The sequence below is a fragment of the Mesocricetus auratus genome, unplaced genomic scaffold (genome assembly GCF_017639785.1).
Source record: "Mesocricetus auratus isolate SY011 unplaced genomic scaffold, BCM_Maur_2.0 Super-Scaffold_100018, whole genome shotgun sequence".
Lineage (NCBI taxonomy): Eukaryota > Metazoa > Chordata > Mammalia > Rodentia > Cricetidae > Mesocricetus > Mesocricetus auratus.
In genome coordinates, this window is record NW_024429199.1 from 21,990,513 (window position 1) to 22,016,450 (window position 25,938).

Genomic DNA, 25,938 nt, shown 5'->3' on the forward strand with positions numbered 1-25,938 from the left:
GACAGGGCTTTTTTTTTTTCTGGCCTGGAACTCACTGAGGAGGCTTAATTGCCTGGCCAACAAACCCAGGGAATCAGCCTGACTTGTCTCCTCAGAGTTGCAATTATAACTCACTGTTTTTTTTCCTTCATTTTAATTTTTTAGCCTTAAATTTTATTAAAATTTTTTTCATACAAAATATTTTGATCACACTTTTTCCCTTCCTTAGCTTTTCCCAGATCTTCTCCCCCACCTTCCTGTCTATCCAACTTCTTGCCCTTTCTGTTTCTCTCTTTTTCTGTTTCTCCCTTTCTGTTTCTCCCTTTCTGTCTCTCTCTCTCTCTCTCTCTCTCTCTCTCTCTCTCTCTCTCTCTCTCTCTCTCTCTCTCTCTCTCTCTCTCTCTCTCTCTCTCTCTCTCACTCACACACACAATCAGAAACAAAAATGTATACGTAAAAGACCCTACCCCTTCCAAAAAAGCCCAAAGCAATATGAGATCCTGAAGTATGGCTGTTACACCCAGTGAGACTCATTGGAGAGCCTAACGTTTCCTTTCTAACTATTCGCCAGACTTTTATGTGGACTTGGATGACTGAACTCAGGTCCTCAGGCTTACTCGGTACAGCAGGCACTTACCAACTGAGCTGTCTGTCCAGCTTCCCACCACCACCCCCTTTGAGATAGTCTCTGAAGTCACTAAATATCTAAGATGACTGTGAACTTCTGAGCCTCCTACCTTCGCCTCCCAAGTGTTGAGATCTACTAATAAAAATTTGAGCATCTCATCTAATGGATTAAATGTGTGTGTTCAAAAGGCACTGGCCACCCAGTGTGTGTAGAGTGCTGATTGTTTGAGCTTAGATCATGTGACCCACAGACAGCTGCAGCGCCACCTAGTGTCTGGAGGCAGCTATACTGCACAGTTGCTAGCCCAGGATGGGACGGTAATTCAGATGTAAAGTGTATTTCCCGCCGAGTATGTATTGCTCTTGCTTCATTGTTTAGTTGAAAATTGGAGTTGAACCATTGTAAATCAGGACTGTACAGTTCGTTGTGTTGTGTGATATTTTGATCGTGTTCTGACAAATAAAGCTTGCTTGGAGTCAGAGGGTGAAACTAGCCACTAGTGACCGAAATTAACCACAGAGGTTTTGGAGGCTCGTACAAAGATAGGACAGGGATTAGTAAGGTGGGGCAGAGAGGAATCTCAGCCCCTTTTGGAGGAAGGAGATGCACATTGAGTCTGGTGGGCTCTAGTGAACATACCAGACTGTAGGGTTGAAAACCTAGGCGAGTCAGCGAATCGACGTAGAGATGCTGCCTGTTGAGAATGACCCCCAGGAGACCTGGCTGTTCACTGTTTGCAGTTCCTGTTAGCGTTTGCTGTGTTTACCTGAGTCTTTCTCATTCTTGAACCAGGTGATGGTTTAGCTAAAGGGAAGGACATCTGTTGTGTATGTGGAGTTGGACCTTTCTGACTGAAAACCCTCTCCAGCACTGTTGGACTTGGGGGGGCAGAAAGGAACTCTGAAGACACACACTCCCCCACCGGGCTTGTGTCCAGTTACAGCGTGTTGAGAGGGTGTTCACTCTAAAGAAAGGAACACTTCCAGGAGTGGAGAGGTAGCTCAGTGGTCAAAGCACTTGCACTTCTCCCAGACCCGAGTTCAGTTCCCAGTACCCAGGGGGGCTCACAACTCTGGATAACTCCAATTCCCTTTCAGGGGATTTTATGCCCTCTTGTGTCTGTCCGTGCTCTCCCTCCCCTCCAAACTCTCCCCTCACAGCAAATGATCTTCAAAAAAAAAAAGATAAAAATAAATCTTCAAGCCTGTAGTGCTTCAGGGTGACTCACCACTGGCTTGTATTTCAGGAAGGAGTAGAGGAAGGGGAATCAGTGGGTTTTGTTTAGCACAATTGGGTGAAAAACATAGGGGAAAAGTATGAGAGCTTTCTAGAATCCTTGAGACTAGACCTTTGTTTGGTAAACAACACATTTAAAACGTTTAGCTTGGCAGTATTTGTATGACTCATATCCATATGCCCACTTGAAGATCTGCTTAGTGGAGAGAATTATTCCGTGATAGATAACAGCCTTAACTGACTCTGTTCATTTTCTTTTTGCAGTAGAAAATACACTTCATTGTGTTTTTCTTATGGGTGAGTCACTGTCTTAATAACTTGCCAGGCTAAATACCTTTGTGGGTTTTCAATTCTTTAAAAAAACATTTTAGGCTCACCAGCTCTTCATAGTTGGTCTCTTAGATACTTTAAAGGTGTCCTTGAAGGCAAAGTTATTTTTTTATGCAAATTTAAGACACTGTTTGCCCTTCTCACTGGGTCATTAGTTAGACTGGTTATGCTGCAGCAATGGTGGGTAAACGTGCAGTGGCTAGGAGAAATCAGGATAGCCAGAGTTGAAAACATTTTCAGTTTTTTAGTTTTGGAAAAACTGGTGTGTGTATGTGTGTGTGTGTGTGTGTGTGTGTGTGTGTGTGTGAGAGAGAGAGAGAGAGAGAGAGAGAGAGAGTGAGTGCATGTGTGTGTGTCTTTGTCTCTCTCTCTCTCTCTCTCTCTCTGTGTGTGTGTCTGTGCCATGTCTGCGTGTGAGATGCATGTGTGTGGTGCATACGTATGAGTGTTCCAGTGGATACGAATGGAATGCATGCAGAGGCCAGTGCAGGCAGCCTGTGTCCTCGATTACTCTCTGCCATATCACCTCGAGGCAGGACTCACTGAAGTAGAAGCCCACTGTGTTGGCTTGGAGCCTTTCAGGATCTGCCTATCTCTGCCTACAGCACTGCAGCTATATGCATGCGCACTCATGCCCAGCTTTTCATATTCGTGCTGGCCATTCAAATTCAGGTTCTCATGCTTGCAGACGAAGTATTTTTATCCACCGAAACATCTGTTCAGCCTCCCCAAATCCAGTTGTTTTTAAAAAGGCATGTTCTTATGAAAATACTCTTGCTGAGCAGTTAAAAATTAATTGTACTTCATCTCAATCTTTGTCATTTTAATCCTTCGTGTAACCAAAATTGCACGTGTGCATGTAGCATTTCTGCTGAGTATTGAATCCAATTGGCTTGAAGAGACATTCTTGAGTGATTGTGGATGCTACAATCTGAAGCAGCCATTTTCCTTCCAACTGCTTTTGTTGAGCAATTGACAAACTAAGGTATTGACAGATGCTTTCCTGAAAATAAAGAAGCAGACTTGTCACATTGTGTGCCACAATTGGCATTACATACTGCAGATGACAAAACCCAGGTTTTGAAGCAAAATTTGGGAAACCGGTTCTGATGAGATGATTCAGTGAGTCAGGGTGCTTGCTGCCATGCCTGATGTCTTGATGTCCTGGAACCCACTCATCTCCTGACTTTGCAGATGCCATGCTATGGCACACTTGTGTCCCAGTGACAGAAAAGGGTAAGAAGAATAATGGAAATCTCAACTATATTTACCATGAGTTTGCCAGCCTCCTGAAACTTAAAAGATTTCCCCACTTTTTGTTATAGGAATTCATGGGGACAGAGTAGAGGTGATAGAGTGTGTTCATGAACCCTTTTACCAGTTTGTTCCTATCTGTGACATCATGTTTTAGGATGTGTAATGAGAAGTACCGAAGAGGCCTTACTTGTAGATTCCCTGTGAAAGTGTCATCACCGGCAAGATACAGATCATTTTCAGCATCCCAAACATTATCCCTTCCTGGCCAGCCCACACTGAAAGCCTTTCTGTTGAGATGAGGGTGAGTTATCCTAGATGAAGCTGTGTTGAACCTAGAGGGTGCCCATAACTTAGTGGATGAGTGTTTTTAAATGACCAGCTCATGTGGGGAGCAAAGATCCCCTGGGGAACAGGACAGACACGAGGATCTGAATGGGAAGGTTGAGAAGCCCATGATGACACAACTTGAAGGAATCATTTGCAGGCTCAGGTACAGCATGAAAGGCCCTTCATGACTGTCTGGATTCAGTACATATTTATAAACATAACCCTTTATAGAAGTTCTCTGGAAGGAGCAACTATCAAAAACTTTCAATCTCACCAAGACTCCTTAGGGCAAAACATTTTAAAGGCTCTTCCTGAAGTGCCTGGGTCTAAAAGCCATGAAGACTGTACTGGTCGGACAACTGTCAGAATTTTGGTCAATATTTCTAGCACATTATTCCAATAAGCTAATTTTAATTTAATTTTGCTACTCGGTATTAAAATATAAACTACTTTGGTTTTCTGTCTTAACTTTTTCCTCCTCCCCATTTAATCTCCACCTGAAAGTAAAAAAGTAACAACTGCAAAAATGCAGCATCCTCTCCTGGAGCAGTCTCTGAGAAATAATTATTTTGTGAGATTTATATTCTGCCGCCTGAGAATGTCTGTTTGTTGATGGAGGTTAAGAGGCTGATAGAGGGGTGGTTAAGAGCATTTCACATCTTAGACTAATGAAGACGAACCATCTTAAACATGCTAGAAGGGAGAACAGTTTGTCATCTAAGAGAACTATATTCCATTTTTTGTTTGACAACTTTAGTTAAGTGGACATTGACTTTGTTTAAAATTATCATACAGTTTAATGACAGCAATACAAGATACTTAATTATTAGCTGTATAACACAAATTGGTTGGCCATATAATTTACCCTCTGAGTGGTATACATTGTGTAAGTAGAAAGAAGGATTTATTTACTATTGTGCTGTAATAAAAGAAGAAAACCAAGACTCTCCTAGCTTAGCCAGGACATGAAAATGTCAAATTTTAGACAAGTTGAACACTATATTTTAGTTGATAGCCATTCCTTTTTATAACCTAGTTATCCTCTTATACTTTTGGATGGAACATATTTTCTAAGAAGAGAAAATTTGAGATTCCATTGTTCCGTGCCCTCATCTAGATGAAAAGCATCTGAAAGCTGCAACGCTCAGTTCATTTCTTTCCATTTGTCCAAGTCACACAAAGCTTCAAGATAAGTAACGGAGACGATTAACCCTGGTGTAGCTTGCGGTATGTTAGCTGGTGTGTCAGATGTTAGTCTGGATGCTGGCACCGAGTGGCAGCTGTGGTCCAGGCTAGTCTGAAAATCCATTCATCTGTTGATCATTCATCAGTCAGACCTTGTGTTTATTAAGTATCTTGGGAGGCCTATATTAAAGAGGCAGCACTCAGCAGGAATTCTATTCTGACTGAGACCCATGACTGAAATGATGTAGTGATAAATTACCCTGTGAGTTATTTGTAGAGCCTTCCATTTTAAGTGTATTTTCAAATAGTTAAATGTTGAACTCCCAGAAAAAAAATTAAACTATCTGAATACAATTCTGGTTGAGGGGAATAAGTTTTCTTTGTGTGGGCACTGGTAGGCTGTCCATTCTCCATTGGATAGCTGTGTGTCCAAGAGTAAATGAGCAGTGCAAAGTGTATTTGGTGGGCTTAAAAACAAAAGCAAAAACAAAAAACGAGGACACAGTTTGGGTGGCTTGGGAAAGGGGTGGGACTAGCTGGTAAATGTGGTCAAAAAATAAGTAATAACAATACAGGGAATTCTATAAGTTCCTTCGAAGGAAGAGAGTATCGTTGATGTTCAAGCTAAGGTCTGAATAACCCCATCTACAATTAGGATCCAAACTTCAACTATTTTGTGCAAAAATGCACTTTTGTTATAGCTAGACTTCGGTTATTACTTCATGTCTGATTAAATGTAGGGAAACACAATTCTCATTCCCCATCTCCATATGGAAACCCGGTTTCCAGTCACTTTTCCTGTATTGTTATCCTTAAAACAGGAGTGGGTGAGGCACAATGGTGGAAAGTAAATGGCTTTGGTTGTCACTCGGGTAGAATGCATTCAGGACTCATTGCTTCTGCCTGCAATAGTGGTTCTTTCATAGCTCCCTCTAGGCAGTTGAAGCGTTGCTAACTATTGTGTATATAAAGATTCCTCCTTCACTTTAGAACATCTTCAGTCTGGATGGTTACAGTTTATAACTCAGTTTATTAAACCCATGATTTTGGACCTGTTATGTGCCAGACATTATGTTGTGTATTGAATATCAAAGATGGGCCAACAGGAGCTGTGCTCTCAAGTTGCCTTCCTAGTGGGAAGTCAAGCAGACAATTACAATTTAAAGTGGTAATGATTGTAATGAAGTTAATGGGAATGAAGCATGGGTAGTTCTTCTTGGGCCTTGTCTTAGAATATAAATACTACAGATTGAGTTTACTTTATGCTTTCTTTCTTTTCAAAGAAGGTTTTAACACCCAAATATTTAGCTTGCCCTTAAATAAGTTAGCTTTTGTGATTTCGTTGTTAATACCCAAAGGGTATGGCTGGAGAGTATTTGTAGATGCCTGATCTTTCTCTTTGTTCTCTCACTGCTGGGCAGGTTTCATCCCTTGGGAATTTTGGGTCTCCCCTTGCTCTCCTAGGTCCTTGGCTGAAAGCATAGGGCTTGCCTGCTTCTGGACCTGGCTTTCTCACCCGCTCTGGTTGAGTGTCTCAGTTTCAAAGTTAATCTCACCCCAAGAGCCTTTAGCGCCCCTTGTATTAGCACATAGGATGTGTTCAGTGTGTTGAACTGTTGACTGGAGTGCTGGGAATGCTCAGCGTTGCAGACCTGCTGCCTCGATACTCCGCTGCTCCCTGCTCTCTGTCCTCTGCGCTGGGAAGTAAGTTTTTCCATGTAATTGATTTATCAACAAAGGAAAAGACTTTGGCCATGTGTGTTGTTTAAAGTTGGGCATCACTTGAAGAAAAGAACAGACTGCTAGTAACCACAGAGGAGGCATTTGAAAATTGGCACCAAGAGGAACTTCATTAGCCGAGATTTGGAAGCCAGTTGTGGATTGATTGGTAAAGAATGAGCTGGCCCTGGTGGCTCATGTCTATAGTCCAGTCACTTGGTTGACGAAGGCAGGAGAATTGCTGTGAGTTTGAGGCTAGCCTGCACTACAGAGTGAGGCTTTGTACTGAGAACATGAACCAAAAGCCAAATAAAGGGATTTATTTTATAATCTTAGTTCTCTACTTCTCTCCCTTTCCATAATGCACATATGCTGTGGATTTATATATGTGTATTCTTCCGTATGCTTTGTATAAAAAAAACTCTTTCCAATTACATGCTAAAATTATACAGTGAATGGTAATTACTACACATTTCTGTAACTTTTAACTTTCAAGAAGAATGAAAGTACTGCAAAGAGAGGTCAAAAGTGTGTTGCAATCTGACACAGTATCAGTGATGATGAAGCGATGAGTAGTCCCGAACTTGAGAGTCAGACCTTAACAGTGAGCCTGAAAGAAACTCCTGAAGCATTTCCAGCCAGCCTTTCCTGTCCCTTACAGACAGGCCCAGGTGAGGACAGTGTTTGAATATCAGTATCCAACGATGTAGGTTCAGAACCTTTGTTTTGGTGACACAATGACTACAAAGATGCAGAAGCAGCATCCTTTAGGTCTGGGCAACAGACATAGTTCATTGTGAATTCTTTTTTTACATGGACGGATGCAGCTCAGTTGGTAGAGTGCTTGCCTAGCATGAACAAAGCCTTGGGTTTCATTCCCAGCTCCATGTAAACCAGGAGTGGTGGCACATGCCCGTCATCAAAGCATAGGGAGGTGGAGGCACTAGGATCAAAAGCTCACAGTTAGCTCTGTAGCTAGTTGGAGGCCAGCCTGACCTAGTGACCCCGTCTCTAAACAAACAAGCAAAAATAAATAAAATACAATATTGGATATAGTAGCCAGTCTCCTTCAGGCCCAATAAATTGTTTTTTGAGATCTTAGTGTTTATGATTTATGTTTCAATAAATTATTAAACATTTATGTGTGTGTTCGCATGTTCATATGTATGCACCTGTTCCTGTGTGTGCAGGTACATGACACATGTGTGTGTGTGTGTGTGTGTGTGTGTGTGTGTGTAGACCAGAGGACAAGGTAGGATGTCATCCTCATTTTTTGAGGTAAGGTCTCCCACTGAATCTATAGCTTACCAGTTTGGCCAGACTGACTGGTAGTGAGCCCCAGGGACACTCGTTCTTTGCCTTGCCACATTGGATTGCAGGCATATGCCACCATGTCCAGATTTTACATGACGCTGGGCCTTGATCTCAGGTCCTCATGCTTGCACAGCAAGTGCCTTACTGATGGAGCTATCTTCCTAGGCCTTCAAGCCCCTGGCCTACATTGAAACTGTGGCATCGTTTTCTTACAAGTTCCTTGTGTGTGCTACCTGCTGTATCATGGAATCTTCCTGAAGTGTCCCTGTTTCTTAAGGCTCTGTTCCAGGGTTTGCATGGATAAAGCAGGCCTTCCTTCTCTTTATGCTTTGTGATGTAATGTTTTTTTTCTCACCACTATTTTGAATAAAAGGTACTTTTTATTTTCTGTCTTACATGTTTTCATAAGGTGTTAAACTCATATTTCCTTTAACCAACAAATTAGCAAAATAGGCTGAGAAGCAATAATAATAATGATAATAATAATAATAATAATTTTGTTCAATCTTATAACCATGTTAGTTAATTAATCAAAGTTTGGCTTTATGGAACAGGGTCTCTCTGTTGCCCAGGCTGGCCTGGAACTTCAGCCCTTCAGCCTCAGTCTTTTTGTTTGTTTTTGGAGACAGGGTTTCTCTGTGGCTTTGGAGGCTGTACTGGAAATTGCTCTGTAGACCAGGCTGGTCTTGAACTCACAGAGATACGCCTGCCTCTGCCTCCCAAGTGCTGGGATTGAAGGTGTGTGCCACCAATGCCTGGCAACCTCAGTCTTTTTGACTGCTGGGATTACATGTATTCACTGATGATTCTTGCTTTTAGGGTCAGAATCTTACAGGAAGGTTTTCCTTTTTATTTTGGGTAGAGCTTTTCCTTGTTCTGAAATCCAATTATATATATGCACACACATATATAATATAATTAGTTATAGACAGAAAAAAGGTCAACTATTGATGCAGAGAATAGTTTCATCATAGTTATGCATTTATCTTTTTTTCTATTAGAGATACTAACCGGACCCAACACTTCAAATTACATGTAAACAAGGCAGTCGCCACCCCTGTATTTTGGTTTTGGTTTTATTAGTGCCATTTTAACCATTATAAGAAAAATCCAAAATAGTACAGCAGATATAAAGTGTCCTAACTATCATTTACTTGCAGCCAGGCTCCCGAGAAAGCATGCAGGGAAGGTTAGGCTTTGAGTCTATGCCAACCATCTTGTACTGTATCTACCACATATGCCTCCTCACTGAGGTCAACCTTTTCCAGTTTTATTTTTAAGATAGCCTTCACCTTGTAGCCTAGGCTGGTCCTCAGCCTCATCAGTGCCAGGGTAACCTTCTAAAAATCTTCTGGCCACAGTGCTTCTCTATATATTGCTAAAGTGAGTGTGTCATCCCTTCATGAAACACTGGGGTGGCTCATGAGTAGCATAGATCATTCCCACTTGGAGGTGACTCATGAATGGCAAAGGTTGCCGTTTCTTCTGCAAGGTAGCTCCTTCTTGGGATGTTCTGGTACTCACTTGCTCTCGACTGAATTGTCTCTCCATGAGTGGGGCGAAGCATTTTAAGCTTTGTCTCCAAAGGGATCTGTTTGTTGTTAGGTCCTCTGTCTTGAAATGAGATTGTATGACATCATATCATGCTAGCAGTGTTAATAAAGGCATTTGGTGGTAGAACATAAGAAACGAGGTCAAGCTTTTAAGTGTATTACCATGAAGACTGGTTAAAATTTTTATATAAATTTTTATTTAAATTAAAAACAATCTTATTTTTCATACCAATCCCAGGTCCCTCTCCCTTCCATCCTCCCATGCCTCCCACCAACCTCCCACCCCCACCCCATCCACTCCCCTGGGAGAGTGAGGCCTCCCAGGGGGCATCATCAAAGTCTGTGACATCATTTGGGGCAGGGCCTAGCTACCCCCTCCCCTCTGCCCTGTGTACTTAGGCTGAGGGAAGACTGGCTAAATTTTATACAGTGTAATTTCACACACTTTTGGATAAGAGCCAGACAAACTGGTATCATGCCCCACTCTAAATACTCTGAGATTTTCCCCTACTTAGCTTTCTGAGCTTAAGTTGGGGATTGTGTTAACTCTTGTTTCCTAGAGCTTTAGTAAGGATTAAACGGATGAGTAAAATATTCTACAAAGTACTTTGCAAGTTCCTGGCATGTCAATAGTACCAGTGGTTTAGATTTTTAAACTCCTGCCTTAAATTTCCACCATCATTTTCTACCTTTTTATTGGGGTTGATTCATCCTTTGTTTTTATCAGTTTAGCTCTTTGTTTGGGATGGGGTCCACCTATGTTGTTTAGGTTTGTTTAAATTCAAGATCCTCTTCTCTCAGCCTCTGAAGTACTGGATCCTAGGCCTGTGCCGCCATAGCCAGTTAGATTAGCTTACTCTGAGTGTTTGTAGAGAAGTCCGTAACATCAGAAAGGTCTCCTTAGAATATACTTAGCTATGGATACATTTTATACTTTATGCATAATTTCATATTTTTGGAAGCTTCAGCAGTTGGGCTACTTACAAAGGTTGAGTTGATACCATGCATCAGAAGGTTGTCCCGACTGGACACTGGGAGTCAAGGGCCTCATATTTGGAAATTTGGCTCAACCTGGCACACTGGTAGGGTGAAAAGTGGCCAGATGAGTAGGCAGGATTACTAGCTGGGGCTAGGTGGGTATGGATACATTCTGTTTTCTTCTTCTTTATTCCCAAGTACTCTCTACTTTGCAATGAGGTTGCAGGACTTGATAATGAATTGACCAGTGAAGATTTTCAGATTCTGACAGGTTAATCTTTCATAGTTGTGACAGATCTTGGATTCAGACTTGCAGTTTTGTAATTCTAAAGGTCATGTTAGGTCTGGGGAGATGACCTAACAGGTGAAATGCTTGCTGCTCAACATGAGAACATGGATTCATATCCCTAGAACTCACATTGTTTCCTTACTACTTACTCAACATGAGGACATGAGTTTATATCCCTAGAACTCACATTGTTTCCTTACTAGTCTTAAGAGGTTCATATATACTATCACTTTTAAGAGTATTTTACAATTGCACACAAAATCTTATTTTGTAGTTTAAAGTTTGCGCCTCATGTATTGGTGAATTTGAAAGGAAATGGTGGGATAGTTTAAATAGGCTGATGAGCTGGGAAGTAACAAACTGGTTCTGACAGTGAACTTTGACTTAAACAATTGCCGTGTTCATTATAAAATCAACAGAGAACTCCATTAAAATATAAACATTCTATTTCCATTGAAAATACTCCAAAAAGGGAAATCCACTTAAGCATATGTAATGTTCAAATATCAGTATTAACTATGTAGGCAGACGTGAGAATTTCACTTAGTCACATGGTTGCTTTTATTACAAAGATCTTTACAGTACTTAGCATCTTGAGAAACTGAAGTATGTATTAATGTACCCCAGGAGTCACGGAATAGCTTACATCACTTGATACACTCTAAAGTGTTGTCAAGATGCTTATGAAATCCTTAAGTATCAAAATTTTAGCCTAGTGTAATGGTTCATGCCTCCAGTCCAAGCTACTAGAGTGGCTGAAGCAGGAGGCTAACAAGTTTAAGAGTTGCCTGGGCTGCAGTGAGTTCAAGGCCTGGCTATCTAATAGAGAGATTCTGTGTCTCCCTTATGGGTAGGGATGTAGCATAGGTACATAAACTACATAAGCTAGCATACCTAAGGCTCTAGGTTCAGTCACTAGGACCATTAAAATTCTCTGTGAGAATACTACTGAAATTGTACTCTACTGCAGGTCAGGTTTTTTTTTCTGCTACTCCTAGAATTTGTAAGATTAATGAGTTTATTCTTCTACACTGTGCATTCTCCTGGTTTGTGTGGCTATGAAGTTAGTTGTGCTGTGCTCAGATCCACTGGAGATTTTCATCATGTTTCCCTCCCCTTGCAATGCCTCGCAGAGTGATCTATGTGCCTAGCGAGGTCATATAGGAGTGAAGGTAGAAGCCGCCTGGAGACCCGGGTACTAAGAACGGTCTTTCATTCCTGTCCTGCAGTGTCAACACATGTGGCCACACCCTGAATGAGACAACAGCTCTTAGACAGCTACAGGAAGTCCATTCCTTTCTCATAAATCTCAAATGATATCATGCCCTTTGAAATTAGTAGTTTTGCTAACCTTGAACTTGGCAGTCACCTTGTGCTGTCTTTTAGAATGATGCCCTTGTCTCCTATCTGTTTCTCAGCCGTGGATCGAGATGTGTGCTTAGTCCCTAGGCTACTAAGGCGTTTGATGCTACGATTTCAAATTCCCTCATATTGACTAATGCTTTAGGAGGAGAATAAGGGAGTGTTTCCACAGACAGATGTGGAACTTCACAGATGTGTGTTGAGTGCAGATAACAGTTGATTCCAGCCTCCCCCACCCTGTCTCCATTGTTTATACAGTTTGTTAGGTATTTAATGGCACTTGAGACAAGTGGAATTTCCAGTATTCTGCTGTGCTGGGTTTCTCTGTGCACAAGACGACAGACAAAAAGTCTGTTGGGCATAAAAGAAAGCTCTTCCTCTTTAAATAGCAGACAGAAACGATGGCTTTTTTAAAAACCCTGGTTTGAATTTCCATGTGTAATTGCTGCATTGGTTTGCGTGAATAAGGACTCGGGTTTTCGCCTTTACCTTGTTAAAGATCCTTGCTGACAGCCTGGCTTCCACATGTAGCCCTCATCTCCGGATGCTTGGGGAAATTAGGCGAGCATATGGCCACTTCGCTCGCCAGTGCGTCCCGGAGCAGTCGCTGGAGCTGGAGGGCCAGGAGGAGGAGCCTTTTTTGCAAGGCAGCGAGTTCCCTTCTCTTTCTGTCGGTGGCGGTGCTGTGTGCCGGCTCTCAGCGCTCGGGAGCTCCCAGCTGCAGTAGGCTGCCGAGCAGACCGCGGATTAGCCGCAGCCTCTCAGTGGGGCATCCGCCAGGAAAGCCGGGGCCATGGGCCAGCTGTGCTGCTTCCCCTTTGCCAGAGATGAGGGCAAAATCTGTAAGTACAACTTGCGCCTCGCGGAAGCCGTGGTGCTCGCCTAGAATGTGGAGGTAGCCTTAGCTTCGGGCTTTTCCCCTGGGACTCAGCAGGAAAACGAGCTGTGGTTCTCAACGGTGTATTTAATTCAGGTGGGAAAGTACAGCAATAGGTTCGTGCTGGAAGCTCATTTCTGATTGTCCTCTGCTGATATTCTTACAGCTCTGTTTCATGGCACTATCTAGCCAGAGTTTAGTTTTGAGTTTCTCTAAATCACTGCATTCGGTTCATAGATTAGACAAGTCAGACCCCCTTCCTCGGAGCTGAAACTGGCGAGTTTTGGGAGCAACCTTCAGTCATATAGATAGCACGCAGGGGTGCTGTTGGTTCCAAAATGACAAGGACTGGACATTTGCAGATACTTTCACGTGTTCTCTGCTTTGTTCTAGCGGGAGAGTTCAGGTGTAACCGGAAGGCTACATTAAATGAGTAGTGCTTTGCCCCTCGCAAAAATCCGGGTGAAAAATACTCTAAACGTTGTATGATGCCTTTTAGCTCATGTCAGGCAGATTCTGATTCTGCTTCTGGCCCATGAAGAGTTCAGGTGGTGGTGTGGGAATGTGAAGACCCTCCGAGGCTTGCATTCATTCACTTAGGGTTTAGCTTGTGTGTAGGCTGCTGGCTTCAGAATTAGTGTGAACGAGCTGTCTTATGCTACTTACCCCGAAATAGGGAATTTTTACTTTCCTTGGAATGGAATCTTTCCAGTCGTATCTCTGAATTTGCAACCGTTTATCTGTCACACCGGTGTGTGATTCTCACGTAAGTGGGTTCACACAATTTCCTATCTAAATAGCTACCCAAAGATGCCTATCTGGTTTATGTTTCCTGCTGCTCATCCCTTAGGAAACTGAGCAAGGGCAGGTTTAAGAAGTTAATATTCTATACATTCCTCACTTGGGAATCCAGTCAGTTTTCCTGAGAAATCCTTTGGGAGGACTTTGGAATAAACGTTGAGAGACTTTGGAACATTCAGCTGTTAACAAGGGCCAATAATGTCTCTGGCTCTTTCTTATGAAAGTGACTCTGTGCACTGTGACAGACCTGCTTTTATTACCTGGGACACACAGGCCTCTTTCTAAAACCTGTGTGTCGGAATGACCTATCTGTACTTCTGGAGGTCTGAATGCCCAGCTTCACTTTGTGGAGGCCACCTCTCAGAAAAGTGTTAGTGTGGGCAGGTGGGAGGACAGGCGTTCTTGCCTGACCTCTCTGTGCCTCCTGTTCCTTTTGTGGGCTTTCTGCCTGCATGGATTTGCTTTTCGCTCCTGTCAATGAGCAGTCTTCTTGCTCAGTGCAAGAACGTGCCCCTTGCCTTTCTTCTCCGGAACTGATGAAGGGTGGTCTTGTGTTTTTAAAACCAGTGCTCCTAATACTGGTTTATGGGAAGTTCTCTTTAATGCTTTTTGGGTTCCCTTTCTCAAGTTCTAAAGGAAAATGGGAATAGTACTCTGTATCTGAAGTACAGAAGTACAGAACGAGTGCATTCACGCCCTGCTCCCTGTGCACTCTCGCCCAAGCTGACCCTGGTCTTGTCCATCCCTTCCACACCATTCTTTCTCCTATCTTTGGTTTTGTCATGACTTCATTGTTTTTTTTTCCACACTAATTTACACATCCCATGCACAATACATGTGCATTGTAGATCAGCTTCCGAAGCTGTATTTAATTTCTGCAGGATGGTCCGAAGAGAAAACCTGTTAGGCATGGCTGTGTTGTCAATAATGCATGCCTAAAAGGACTGACCAAGTTGGGGCACGTTTTAGAACATGGCATAGATTTCATTGCCCAGTGTGTCTCAAGAAGAGTATAAATCAGCATTGACTGGACATAGCCAGTCCATAAGTTGTGTTGGTAAGGTGTGAAAAAAAATCGACAAAAGACATGTGAGAGGACCCAGAGTAATTTTGCTCTTGTTCTGGATTGTCAGTAACATCTGAAGATGCAGGTACAGTTTTTTGTTGTGTTCCCAGATACTGAGTAGCAATTGTTAGCCTGCTCCAAGGCACCTGCTCTTTGAGCATCTTCTAGGGGCGGAACACGAAGGTGCTCATGTCCATGCCCCACTCTCCTAATTCTGTCATAAAGGGTCATGGCCCTGGACAGTTCTTCCAGAGGGTAGCTCAAATTAGAGAGAACTCAATGGAATTTTGGTGAAAACTTCAATTTTTGGGTATCATTCTCAAAACACAGGTGAGTTGGAAAGCCCATCCTCCGCGATCCTACGGAGATACAGCAAGGAGAGACCCAACGGGCCCAGTGGTAAGAGCCGAGTGGTACCCTCTCCTCTCTCTATTCCCTGCTCTGGCCCTTTGCTGGTGGTGCTGGTGGACGGAAGGGACTCTAATTTAATTGATTCATTAGTTCTACCATTTTAATCAATTAATAGCAAACAAAATGATCCTCTAATCAACCAGCTATACAAGAGCCCAAGTTCATACTGAAAGTTAACTCAGCATACCTGGGATGCTTGGTTATCAGGTGAATAGCAGAACTCATCAAGGTTTGTATATCAGTTAACCAACCAAAAGTAGCAAAGCCATTTTTGCCTGAACCCCAGCAGCTGAACACTTTTTTCCACAACTTTTTCCCCAACACTTTTGGACCACAGTAAATAGACTATATTGGAAATTAGGTGATAACTCTTAGAAAATTCTATTTTTATATTCTTTATGGACATATTCCTGACATTAAAGTCATTGCAGATATGGCAGCAGTAACAAATGTTGTAGCTATTTTTCAACATGGCTTTTTATTTCATAATTCAAAAATTTCATATAATTTTTCCTAGGACTCTCTTTCCTCTTAAATTATCCAGTTGTCAGTAGTCTGAAAAGTAGTCACTTTTGCCTGAATGAAAGCACCATGGCATAAGTTTACCTATCACCACTTAATACCTCATTAAGGAAACCTCAATGGAAACTTGGCAGTTAGGCAGCTCTATAACTAATTTCTCAACATTTTCATTGTTCTTTTCCATTACACAGTTTCCTGTTTTGAAGCACTTTGCCTTTGTGTAGAAGTAATCGGTGAATGGCCATCCCTGGTGTGAGCTGCCTCTTGAGGCAGGTGGTCTCTTTCACTGCAAGTGTGCAAGCATAGGATGGGCAAACAGCTCATCCCTAGGGATGTCACAAGGGCCAGTGGGCCAGGGAAGCGATATGTTGACGACTTGGTTACTTCCAAGCCCTGGGATTCTGTGATGTTGCTTTTCTGCTTTCTACTTCACATGGCTTCGTGGTTATATTTCACACATCTGCTCCAACTTAGCACATGGATTTTCAGCATCTCACATTCAGGATATGTTATGTATTCCTGTAGTTGTACCAGATTCTAACAGTGTCTTACCCTCAGGAACCATGCTGTGAGTGCTTGTCAGTGAAGAGGAAGGTACTGGTTTCCTGTTAGGCCACGAGTGTGGGAGAATTTGGAATGACTATGGTTAAGAACTGTGGATGGGTGTTATGGTAGCAGAGATGGCTTAATAGTTAAGAACACATACTGTTCTTTTTATCTTAATTTTATTGAAAACAGATCTTTTTCCATACAATATATTCTGATTATGGTTTCCCCTCCCCCAACTTCCTCCAGTTCCTCCCCAATTCCCCTCCCATCTAGATCCACACCTTTTCTGTCTCTCCTCAGAAAACAAACAGGCATCTAAGCACTAATACTAAAATAAAAAAAGATAAACTCCAAACAATTAATTTGGAGTAGGACAAAGTATCCAAAAGAAGAAGAGTCAAAGAAAAAGCACAAGGAGCATGTATAGATGCAGAGACATAACATGTTCTCACACAAGGAGTCCCTAAAAGTGCAAAACTAGAAGCCATAATATATACGCAAAGGACCTGTAATGTTATGTGTAGTCTTCCTGCCAGCCGCCTGGACCCTACCACTGTCTCAGCCCCTAAATAACACACAGGACACTATATTAATTATGAAGCTGTTGACCATTTGCTTGGTTTTATATTGGCTAGATCTGAATTAAATATTAGCCATAACTGCTAATCTGAGTATTTCCACGTGGCTTCTTACAGGGGAGGGGAGGGGAGGGGGCGGGGGGGAGGAGTGTTCAGACCTCTTACTCCTTCCGCATCCTACATTGTGACTGACTGTGCCTCTGTTTCCCAGAAACCTCCCTGACTCCTAGTCCCACCTATCTTTTTTCCCTATAGGCCAACAGTGCTTTATTAACATATACACAGAAGGACTTCCCCCATAATCTCCTCTTTTCTGTCTAAATAAAAAGAAAGGTTTTAACTTTAACATAGTAAAATATATAACAAGGTAGTTATTAAGCAAGAGCTACAAATCCATTAACATTTAGCAAGATTTAAAGAAAATATCATCTATCCTAACTTTGTGAGTCTAAAGTCTTATATGTAGCTTATCTTTGATCATAACTAAGGAAAACTATAACTATCTGTCTTCAACTCTATCAAAGACCACAGAAGGATAATATATAAACACTAGAATTGACAGAGACATCTTGTTACCTGGACAGTCAACAGAAGTTCCTCTGCAACGTTGGGGCATCCATCTTCAGCTCCTAGGCCACAGAGTGTCTAGCAAACTTCTCAGCAAAGCAGGAAATTTTAAACTGTCCATCTGCACTGGCAGTTTGTCAGTCATTTTTCTATGTCCTGAAGAATGTCTGGCAGACTCTTCCATGAAGCACGAACCCTGTAGGACTGTCCATCTTGTTTTTTTAAGTTCAGCAGTCACTTTCCTGTGGGTCCTGCATGTCCAGTTTATACAGCAATAGTCAAACAGTCCAGGAAAGAGCAGTTGCTTGCCCAAATGGCTAATCTCACCATGTTGAGGCAAACTCCATAATGAGTTTCTTTGATGCCCATCTTCCTTTCTGATGTAATTAGTTTGCCAGGAGCAGTTGTGTCTCATTGTCATGAAAAACCCTAAACCATTTTAAATGTCATTTTCTGAAGGTCTTTGAAAGCTTTGAAGACTATCTATGTATCTCAAATATATCTCTGTATATCTAGAAAACCTAACTAACCTAACTATAAGTTTTGACTATTATAGGTAACTATCTATAATCTGTATTTAATTATACATTACATTTTTAAAAGAGCTGTATAAACACACTATCTAAACAAGAGGAGAAATATACATATCACAAAATTTATCTTAAATTTGTATCAATAAATGAAAATTCATTCCAATACAAAGTATTCATTACTATTTCATATTCCCTTTTTTCCCTTTAGAAAGAGATTGACTGTGGTCATTACCATGTATAACCCGGTATAGATGAAAACAAACATTTAAACAATATTTGGGAATTTGGGCATTGTTCATTCCAAACTGCTTCCTGCTGCATGGAGGCGCTGTCCATACCATGGGAATCATGACAAAACACAGAAACTTGGCCAAGTCCTTGTTTTTGTAGTCTGTACGGCCATATTGTTCCAGTTGTTTCAGATGCTGAAGTGCCCGGGACACTACTTCAGGAGGTCTTGCTTCATCAAACCACAGAAGCCTGGAAGGAATCCACAACTTTCCCTTCTCTGTGGAAACATAAATAAATTTTCTTTTTCAAAGTAACATATCCTTATATTTAAATTTTGAAGTCAAAGAATTTTTAAGATATATAAGTTGGATTAATTTAGTGGCATTTATATTTCAGCAGTTGTTCCTTCCTTAGCAATTGAACTAAAAAACTAAATAGCATACAGTATCTAGACTCTCTGTGTATTTTCCATCTTTACATGGCTTATATTACACTGTATCTTTTACTTTTATTTTTTTATTTTTTCTCTGATACAGGGTTTCTCTGTGGAAATCCTCCTGCCTCTGCCTCTGGAATGCTGGGATTAAGGCGTGTGCTACCACACCCAGCCACTCTCTCTATTTTTTTTTAACCACTTTATCATGTTTTGTTTTTCTCCCAAGCCTACGTAAATTTTTAAACACACTGCAAACCTTTCAGAGGTTTTACTACATCTGACTTTACTGTAAATCTTTATGTTCTTCTGGCCACGTGTCTGTTTTCTGTTTTAACTGTTGTCTTTCCAAGATGGCGGGCATAAGTTTACTGCCAGCACTTGCCATGCAAGTCTCTGCTTGTCTCTAGCAAAACAGAGCCCACCTGAGAAAAATGTTGCTACCAAGAAGCCGTGTTTTTCTCTGTTCTTTTGTTTCTAAAATCCCTTTTTAAGTTTTTGTTAGATTCTTAAGTGGGAGTTCATGCCCCACTTTTCCCGCTAGGCGCCTGGGTCCCATTGCCGCATTAGCCCCCAAATAATACACAGGACACTATATTAATTATGAAGCTGTTGGCCATTTACTTGATTTCTTATTGGCTAGCTCTGACTTAACTATTAACCCATCACTGCTAGTCTGAGTATTTCCATGTCTTCTCTTACTGGAGAAAGGGGTCTGGCATACTACATCGTGACTGACTGTGCCTCTGTTTCCCAGAATCCTCCTGGACTCCTACTTCCACCTTTCTTGCTTCCCTTTTGGCAAACAATGCTTTGTTAACATATACACAGAAGGACTTCCCCCATCACTGTAAGGTTTGGAAAAAGCACCCTAATACAACATTATGAGACAAAGATCCTAAGATGTTCTTTTTGTGTTGGCCATCTACGGCTGAGCATGGGGTCTACCCATAAGAATGGTTTATTTCCTTAGTGAGACTCGTGGAGAAAACTAATTTTTAACTTGCAAGTGGTTATTAATTGGAGACAGCTTTTCGGTTAGGGATGGGGCATGTGCCTGCTTCTCTTCTCAGCCCTAGAATCCAATTTGGTACAGACCCATGCAGGCCCTGTGCATGCTTCCTCAGTCTCTCTGAGTTCATATACAAGCACAATCTGTTCTTACAGAGGACCCCAGTGTGGGCATCAGTACCGACATTGGGCAGCTTATAACTATCTGCCTGTCACTTCAGCTCCAGGGGAATCTGATAGCTCTAGCCTCTGAAGGCACTTACACTCAGGTGCATATAGCCAACCCTCTCACACAAAATTAAAAATAAATCCGTGAACAAGAAAAACCACAATACCCCCCCCAAAGCTCCCAACATACATAAATAACAAGATAATAGTTCTTTAACCAACCAATCAAACAAACAAATAATCAAAAGCTGGAGTGGACAGATGGCTCAACAGTTAAAAGCATTAGCTTCTAGAGGATCAGAATTCGAATCCTAGTACCAAGATCACAACTGCCTGTATCTCCAGCTTCAAGGAATCCAGTTCCCTCTTTTGGCCTCCATGGGCACAAAGCCACACGTGGCATACATTCATGCAGACATAAAAATATAAAAATCTTTTTAGAAAGTATTATGATTTTAAAAGTTTATTCATCACCCCCATTTGCTTCTTATAGCTCAAAGGCTGGGGACTACAAGAATCATGGAGGTAGGACTTTTCAAGTTCTCCTTCTCTCCCTTCTCCACCACTTTCTCTATGCTTTCCTTTACCTCCACTTTGGCTAAATTCATTGTGTGCCTACCATCTGCCAGATACTGTGCCAGGATTATTTTCAAAATGTTTACGAGGTACAATTATTAGATATATCCTTCCTGACTGCCCTGTTTCCCAGGAAAAGTTGTTGGCAGCCAGTGGAGTGGGGAATTTCTCAGTTACAGTCCTCTGGGATACTGGGGCTGAAGCTGGCAGAAAGCCTGGATCCCAGGCTGCTCAGTATCTATTACCCCTTCTGAAGCAGAGAAACCAGTGTATTGTGTAATCCAAGACTGTACTGGGCATAAGATCTCTTTGGGTAATGTAGTGGCGGCAGCCATCATGTTATACAAGGTAAAACATTTAGCCATAGTCAATACTGATTAGATTTCCCCCTCACTCGATGATGCACACGCCAGAGATTAGTTTCTAAAATCGAGTATGGAAACATTAGAGCAAATGCTGGCGTTTACTGTTCTGGTTTCACCTCCCTGGGTGTGTTAGTTCTACAGGCTGTGGTAGGCTCTGTATTTCCTTTCCTTGTTCGCAGGACTTTTGAACATTGCAGGAAATGCTGGATAATTTTCCTTGGAAGTACCTGGGTTGCAGAATTATTCTCAGATCTCAGGGCAGCCATCAGCTGCCATGAGCCACATGCAAATGTCCCATTGTCCAGTGGTGTGCTATGACCTGCCCTTAAGTCCTGAGAGCCCAACAAAAAGGAGTGGGGGTTTCTGCCTGATCCTGATCTCCATCAACGTGTTTGACCTCATATACTCAGAGGAGTTTCAGGTGTTAGCTTACATCTTGTTTAATTTTGGCTGTTTTACCCATACTAAAGAGACACAGAAGTGCTTCTAAGTGTCATGTGGTAGACCATGCAGGGGTTTGGAGACAGAATGACTCCAGAAGATAATAGAAGAGTTAGGGGAGGAAGAAACAGGTCTTCTCTACTCATTTCATAATAAACATTTCTTTCGTTAAAATTTTATCACCTGCAACCATAGACTTTGGACATATTTCAGTGGACTTTCCATGTATATAGTAGGTATGACTCCCTAGTCTGCCAAGCTGACTTAAAATATAGCTGTGATTATACAATTAACACAATCTCATTGTTGTAAAGAAGTTATGTTTACTGAGTTTATTATGTGCCAAACTCCAATGTATATTCTGGTAGAAAGATCACTAACTAGTGAAAAGTGACAACTCCCTGACATTTTTTTCTTTTTTGGTTTGTATTTCGAAAGAGAGTTTTTCTATGTAACAGCCCTGGCTGTCCTGGAATTCACTTTGTAGACCAGGCTGGCTTTGAACTCAGAATCTGCCTGCCTCTGCCTCCTGGGTGCTGGAATTAAAGGCATGTACCATCACCACCTGGCTGTTCCTTGATTTCTTATAAGCATCCATGCTGCATTTGGTTGCAGTAAGATCCAGCCTTTTGTGAGAGGTGCTCAGCAGAGTGTTTCCTTTTGTTTCAGCAAGGCTGAGCTCTCCCTACCTGGAAAGCTTTGACCAGGTGTTCAAAGGACCCAGGATGATTGATGCACAGTTGTTGTTTTTGGAGGTTTCTTTTTAAACTTGCATGACTTTTTAAAGCAGAAAGCTGGTGGATTCCAAGGTTTATTATCCTCTCAGTCGTACAAACCTATATGTAGGATCTCTCTGTCGAGCAATGACGCCACGCCCTTCCCAGGCCAGGAAGGTTGCGGAACTGACTGACTTAGCCAAGGCCAGGCAGAGCAGGTTAACTGCCACAGAGAGACTGGCAGTTGCTTTAAGCTGTTCTCATGGGTGACTTTTACAACCTGACATGAGCAAACACAACTTCTACAGAACGCATTTTAGGAAATTAATTGCCCCATGATGAACATTCATAATGTCAGAGTTAGAAGTTAACAGACCTTGGAACTACTAAAATAAATCTTTCAGTTGGGAAACAGCTATAGACCAAGCCTGAAAATAGAGTAAGTATAGCTTGACCTTAATGCTGTATTAGCTGGGGGTGCAAATGCTAGTTTCATTATATGCCATATAAAATATATTTGAAACATAATTTCTTATTTCCATATATCGTTTCCCCAACTCATTAATTTAGCTAAGGATGTTTATAAACGTAAGATAGTTGTATGAGAAACCAGGGAAGAAGTGATGTACACACACAATGCTTGGGGTAGAAGGAAGTAAGCAAGGGTACTTACTTACTGTGCCAAGTACCCTTGCTTACTACTGAGTCTAATGACTTCATTTGATCCTACATGGTAGGTGAGTCTAATTCCTACATGTTGTCCTCTGACCTCCGCATGTGCAAACCGGCACTGAGAATAATAGGTTTTTGCCTATCATCAGAGTTAAAGGGAACCAAAGGTTCATGCCAGGGCCCAAGACGGCATACACGTCTGAGGAATGCTGAGAAGTGTTTGGGAATCAGAGTAAAAATAGAAAGGGCAATAAAATGTGTTGAGGCAGAGACAGGAATCAATACATCAATACAGATTCTTAATGAAAAGGGAGGACCTATGAGAGGATGCATTGGCTCGTGAGTACAAACAAGACAGCTGCTTGCCTCTGTCAGCCCTCTCCCTCTCCACGCCTTAGTTCAGTCATGCACACACGTGTGTCCGTCCGTCCGCCCGCCCGCCCGCCCGCCCGCCCGCCCGCCCGTGTGTGTGTGTGTGTGTGTGTGTGTGTGTGTGTGTGTGTGTGTGTGTGTGTGTGTATGGAGGCCTTTTTTTTAAAGACAGAGTTCCTAGCCTGGGGCTCATTCAGTTTGGTTAGGCTGGCTGTCCAGCTAGCCCCAGGGATCTCGCTTGTCTGTTTCTGCTCCCCCAATGCTGAGACCATGAAAGTGTGCCATTGCCTTGGCTTTTTTGTGTGGGTTCTGGGGGCTTGAACTCAGCTCCTGGTGCTTGCATGGCAGCCTCTTACAGAATGGCTACCTCCCCAGCCCTCGTTCAGCTTTTGTGATCCAGCCTTCTCCACTTCTGCTTGGTGGTGGGGGTGGGAGCTTCCAGCAGCTTCTGTGTTCTCACCCTCACTGGCCTTACTTGGTTATGGAGGTCGGACTTCCCTCAGCTCAGGGAAACAATGAGTTTCTCTCTTCCCACATCTGAAATCAGGAACTGCATCTGAATAGCTTAGGTGTCACTTCTCCCCTCACTTTCTACAGGGCTCCTGGAGAGCTACTGAGCTGGGCTGTCAGGTCCTCAGGATAACCTGGGTGTAGCGTTTAACAGTTCTGCAGGAGCCGGAGCCTGAGGGAAGTAGTGATACCCAGGGAGAAGTGAGTGAGTGAGTGATCTGATAATCTTGTTTGCTTGGGGAATAGGTGGGAGGAAGGTGTGGAAGGGGTGTGGGATGAAGGATGCTACAGGACCTGTGTAGCAGTGGAGCAGGCTGGTTCAGGGACCTTTGGTCTCCTGATAGGAGAATCACCATGCTGCTGCTTTTTTCTGTGTTTGAGGACATTGGGAGTCCAGTGGCTTTATGATGCACCCCTCCGTGACCCGTGGTCTTTACTTGCTTATTAAAATTTAAAATTTCTTTTTATTGGTCCTTTTTTTAAACTTCTACTTTAACTCTACTACTATGTTTTTATGCTAATAACTATGTCAGATCTTTTTGGGACTGTTATAAAAAGGAATGGATGGCTGGATAGAAGCCCTGTGACGGAAGGTTTGTCACGATTACCAGGAAGATGAGAATAGAGCTGAGATGTGAATGACTGTGACATTTATCACAGGTGCATGACACGTGCTCTGTAGTAGGTGTGTTCTTGTAGGAGTTGCATACAAATTGAACTTGATTTATTTTTACAATGCTACACATCTAAGTTGAGTGCATCTGAAAGCCTAAAACCATCTGTATTGTGCTATTCCTGGTGCAGTCTGTTTCTATATCTACTGGACACCTTTTGCAAGATTAATTAATTTACTATAGTTCTTCTCCATACCAAAATGAGACATCGTTTGATTGTAGAAGAGAGTACATTAAGCTAGACAGAACAATACATAACATTGCTAGAGGCAGCTACACTTACTACTCTACCACCCGCACATGCAATATAAACTTTTTGTTTGCAGTTATTTCTGTACTGTTTCAAGATAGTGGTGGTTCTGGAGCGATGGCTCAGTGTATTGGCTAAGAGGGAGGACGGCTCTCGTGCAGGACTCAAGTTTGGTTTCTAGCACTCAGGTTAGAGAGCTCATAATCACATGTTCTCCATCTCCTGCGGATCCCACACTGTCTTCTGGGCTCTCTAGGCACCTGCACTCACACACCTGCCCCTTCACAAATGTTAAAACTGAGATCTCTAAAAAAGAAAGAAAGAAAGAAAGAAAGAAAGAAAGAAAGAAAGAAAGAAAGAAAGAAAGGGCTTACTGTTAAGTCAACCAGTAAATTCAGTGCTTTGTATTATCTTAGTTTTAAAACAGCCTTGGACTATAGAACTGCTGTTATCTGTACTTTATAAATAAAAAGAATAAGACATTGGAAGGCTGGGTGACACGGGGACACAGGCATGACATTCTGAGCCTCTAACTTGAGAAGAAGCATTAAAATGTTTCATGATTATAAGTCTCGTTGTAGAATAAAAGTATTATAGAAAGTGTGATTGTATAAAGTAGTGGCTAGAGATTAGCATGTGGTACAGTGTCAAAGTGTACTGTTTTAGGGCCATACTGATCTATATTTGAGGTACAGCTTTAGCAGATTTTGGTCAGGTAGAGTTTGCCAAGTCTCCTGGTTTCCACATCCTCAATTTGACATATGTAGAAATTGACTTGAGCTTTGGACTAACATGCGTGGGAGAAAGTCCACATTACAGGTGCTTAATTGTGAAGCAGGTTTTATTATTAAGAGATCTCATAAATACAGTCACCAGGAGCAGGTGGTGGGAAAGCAGCAGAAGTAGGTCCTAGAGCATGTGGTGACCGACTTGGTCCCTCATACTTAGCGCTCCAGGGAAGAGTCTCTAAGCCAGCATTTCTCAACCTGTGGGCCGTGACCTCCCGATGAGGGTCCCATATCAGACATCCTGCATATCTGATATTAACATTATGATTCATAACAGTACCAAAGTTAATGTTATGAAGTAGCAATGGAATAATTGTAAGGTTGTGGTCACACCAACAGATAGAACTGTATTAAAGGTTACAGAATTAGGAAGGATAAGGACCACTGCTAAGCAGCTGCAGGGGGCCAGACTCTGGCTCCTTCTATGAGGGAAGCAGTAAAATCAGGTCGTCTGTGGCCTCTTTCTACTCGTGTTTCCAGCACCCCTTTCCCTATGGGAACCAAGCTCATGGCCATCAGAGGAAGCCAAGCATAGTGGTCACTGTCCCTTGCCCACTTGGTGCCATCTGTGTTTGTTTCTCGCTGATATTTGAATTGACTGGTAGCAGTTTCTCTGTACATGGAGATGAAGTGTTCCAGAAGCAAACAGCTGCTGATTGACCAAATGCAT

The 25,938-nt window shown here is 42.2% G+C and overlaps 1 protein-coding gene across 8 annotated transcripts in view; it reads left to right on the plus strand.

Annotated features, from left to right (window-relative positions):
- Nucleotides 1-25,938, plus strand: part of Akap7 (A-kinase anchoring protein 7) — a 112,744-nt gene that overhangs the window by 72,866 nt on the left and 13,940 nt on the right. For 4 of the 8 annotated variants that reach the window (XR_005881803.1, XM_040758168.1, XM_021224168.2 and 1 more), the window contains exon 8: nucleotides 15,232-15,300. The exons of 2 other annotated variants lie outside the window; for them this stretch is intronic. Coding sequence is in view for 5 of the 6 variants with exons in the window: in XM_040758168.1 (XP_040614102.1) it covers nucleotides 15,232-15,300 (69 nt within the window). In the remaining variant the exon portion in view is untranslated. Of the gene's footprint in view, nucleotides 1-12,451; nucleotides 13,000-15,231; nucleotides 15,301-25,938 lie in introns of those variants that run through there. 2 more of the 8 variants (XM_005065797.4, XM_005065798.4) reach the window with 2 other exon arrangements.